The 3,291-nt window shown below is 37.5% G+C and overlaps 1 protein-coding gene across 1 annotated transcript; it reads left to right on the top strand.

The window, feature by feature from the left end:
* Positions 1 to 1,658: 1,658 nt before the first annotated feature.
* Positions 1,659 to 2,600, top strand: LOC110101702 (chitinase 2-like). Its single transcript, XM_020829701.1, has one exon. The coding sequence runs from the start codon at positions 1,659 to 1,661 to the stop codon at positions 2,598 to 2,600; it is 942 nt and encodes a 313-aa protein (XP_020685360.1).
* Positions 2,601 to 3,291: the final 691 nt, after the last annotated feature.

Here is a 3,291-nt window from a genome sequence, read left to right as displayed (position 1 = left end):
AAAAACTACTTTAAAAAGTAATAAGAAAATCATCCCATACGAAATCTTAATCAAACTCATGAAGACGACAATGAGAGCAAAAAGATCATCAAACGCAGCATTTTTTAAGTTACCTTGGGCTTCAATACGTGACATGATTTTCTTTTGAATCAATCTTTACAAAAACTCTAGCAATGAACGATCAGTACTATTCAAAGGATTTTGAGCCAAATCAAACCTGTACCAAAATTAAATTAGGTCAATATTTCAGACGAACTCAATCCAAAATAAGCAAATTAGCTATTTATTATGGATATCATACAACTCATTTATACTTGCTATTCATTCATTTTGCATCTTGTTTCTAACGTTTGAGTTTTTTTTTTTTTTTGGTAAAGCCCAATTATGGGTACTGATTTTAAATATTGTGGAGCAAAATTTTAATTATTTAGTTGGTTGTTCTACTAGAACTAATTCCTTTGATTAGATCTTTGGTGGTGCTTGTGGTGTTGTTGTTTTTTTTTTGTTGGTTTGTGGGTTGGTGTTTTTTTGTTGGTTGTGGCCGGTTGGTGTTGTTGGGCTTCTATTCTTTGCTCTATTGTTCCTTTTACCCACTGCCCGCGCCTGATCGGTTGCCCGTGCCTGACATCCCTTTTGACCGACTTCCCGATTTTGACCGGCTGGCTGCTCCTGCCTGACCAGACTGCCCGCGCGCACATGACCTTCCTGGGGTTTGAAACTGCTGCTCTTGCAAACCAACCCCCTTTTTCCACTCCACCGTGGAGACAAAATACAACAGAAAGCAGCTTTTATTTATTTATATCATAACTTAACTTGTGGTGAATTTGCGACTTATGTCGTCATTTTCGACAAAAAAATAATCCGTCGTAATGACCATTACAAATTTGTCGAAAACAACTCAAAAAAACTTTTGAGAATTTTAATGGGCCGAATTCAAATGATCATTATATAAAACAGCTCAAAAATATAATTCTAAGTGAGTCTTTTTGAGACAACACGAACCCTTTTATGAGCTCTCAAGTTACCGAGTTAAGAGCGCGAGTTCGAACATATAAGCTAAAGTTCGTATGACAGATGAGAAGTTTACAGTCGAGCATGACACTGTTTTTCCATATGACTCATTAAGATCACTAATATTAAGCGAGTCAAAGTATCAATCGAGCTCGAGCTAACGAGTTAATCGAGTCAAACTTGAGCTTCATTAATGAGCATAAGGGAGAGTTTATAACAAATTAATTATGAGTATCAATAATTACAACTTAAAAATTCTATGTGAGATGCAATTATTATTATTTGCCGTGGAAGGCCAACTGACTGAAAATCCAAAAACAAGACAATATACTAAGATCCCTTCTCATTCTAACCACGCAGCCTGCCAAGTTCTTCAGACATAATTTAATATTAAATATTAAAAAAAGAAAAAAAATTTCTCTCATGAATTTTCTATTATATTTAGTTAGAATAAAACTATTAAATATTTTAAAATAATTGTAACAAAATTAATATTCTAAGGATATTTGTTCTTAAATATATAAAAAATTATAAAATATTAAGACAAAAATGAAGATTTTTAAAAATATTTTCTATTATTATTTTTTCAAAATTTTTCCCTATAAATATCTTTGGCCACAAATTAATTAGCCATTAATTAGCTATCAATGGCTTCCACAATGCTCTTCTCCTTCTTCTTCTTCCAGCTAGTCCTACTACTACTCATCAGCCTCCCTCCACCATCTTCCGCCGCCGCTTTAGCTCCGAAGAACTCGGAACTCTTCAGAGAATACATCGGCGCAGAGTTCAATGGCATCAAATTCTCCGACGTCCCCATTAACCCCTCCGTTGACTTCCACTTCATCCTCTCCTTCGCCATTGACTACACCACCGACGGCGGCTCCTCGACCAACGGTCACTTCAACGTCTTCTGGGACTCCAACAACCTCACGCCGGACGAAGTCAGGGCCATCAAAACCCGCCACAGCAACGTCAAAGTCGCCGTCAGCCTCGGCGGCGGCTCCGTCGGCAATGGCAGCCCTGTCTACTTCAACCCATCCTCCGTCGACTCTTGGGTCAACAATGCCGTCACTTCTCTCACCGCCATCATCCAACGCTACCATTTAGACGGCGTCGACATTGACTACGAGCAGTTCAGTGCAGACTCTGAAACCTTCGCCGACTGCATTGGAAAGCTGATTACGACTCTGAAGAACAACGGCGTCATATCTTTTGCTTCCATTGCTCCTTTTGCAGAAGAAGATGTTCAGAAACATTATATTTCGCTTTGGAAGAAGTATGGGGAGTATATAGATTACGTGAATTTTCAGTTCTACGCGTATGATTCGAGCACCACAGTTTCTCAATTTCTGAGTTATTTTGAGACTCAGAGAGGGAATTATGAAGGAGGGAGAGTGCTTGTGAGCTTTGGGACTGATCCGCTCAGTGGAGGATTGAAGCCAGATAAGGGATTCTTTACTGCGTGTAAGAGTTTAAAGAAGCAGGGAAAGTTGCAGGGTATTTTTGTATGGTCTGCTGATGATTCAAAGAGTAATGGTTTCAAATATGAGAAGACATCTCAATATATGCTTACAGATACCTCTCCTTGATTTCAGTATCATTAGTTGAAATACTCTCTCTGCAAGCATTCTATAATGTAAGCTTATATGTGTATCTGTGTGGATATGGTGCATGGTTTATATTATCATCTGTGTAATTGCCATGTTTATAATAAGTTTATTGTATTTTAAGTTAAAAATCATGCATCAACGGGCTTACGTGTTAAATCATCAAAAGAATTACAAGTCTTTAAAGAGATCAAATGCTCGCTAATGCTCAATGAGCTACGTACAATTAAAATAAAAAAGAAATCTAAAAAACCAATGATCCCTACTACAATATGTGATAAAACATAAGAAGGAAAAGAAACATAGCAAAAAGCTACGACAGGCAAGAAGCCAAGCCCAAAAAATCCAGATGAACCGGCCCCGGAGCCAAAGCTTGGGTATAGGGCTTTGGAATTTACTTTTTGCTTGTTTATATGTTTGTTTCTACCTTCTTGAAGAAAAGAGCTTAAGTAATAGGAGATTCTGATCATCATTCCAATATTATTTGAAGTTTTTATATTTTCAAGGTTATCTTGGCGTCAATGGCGTGTCAATTTTAGACACGACCTGAAAAGTGACCCAGAAAAATCTGAGTTCGAATCGACTTATTTGTGAAATGGGTCGGTCAGAGTTTGGATAATTCTGACCAGTTCTAAAAATGGGTTTCGAATGGGTTGAGTTCATGTTGACCCGA

Source organism: Dendrobium catenatum, unplaced genomic scaffold, assembly GCF_001605985.2.
Source record: "Dendrobium catenatum unplaced genomic scaffold, ASM160598v2 fragScaff_scaffold_772, whole genome shotgun sequence".
NCBI classification, from domain to species: domain Eukaryota; kingdom Viridiplantae; phylum Streptophyta; class Magnoliopsida; order Asparagales; family Orchidaceae; genus Dendrobium; species Dendrobium catenatum.
This window is presented reverse-complemented; position numbering and strand designations above follow the sequence as displayed.

What these genes read in the sequence shown, in the direction of transcription:
- LOC110101702 (XM_020829701.1), top strand. Translation starts at nt 1,659, where the DNA reads ATGGCTTCCACAATGCTCTTCTCCTTCTTCTTCTTCCAGCTAGTCCTA.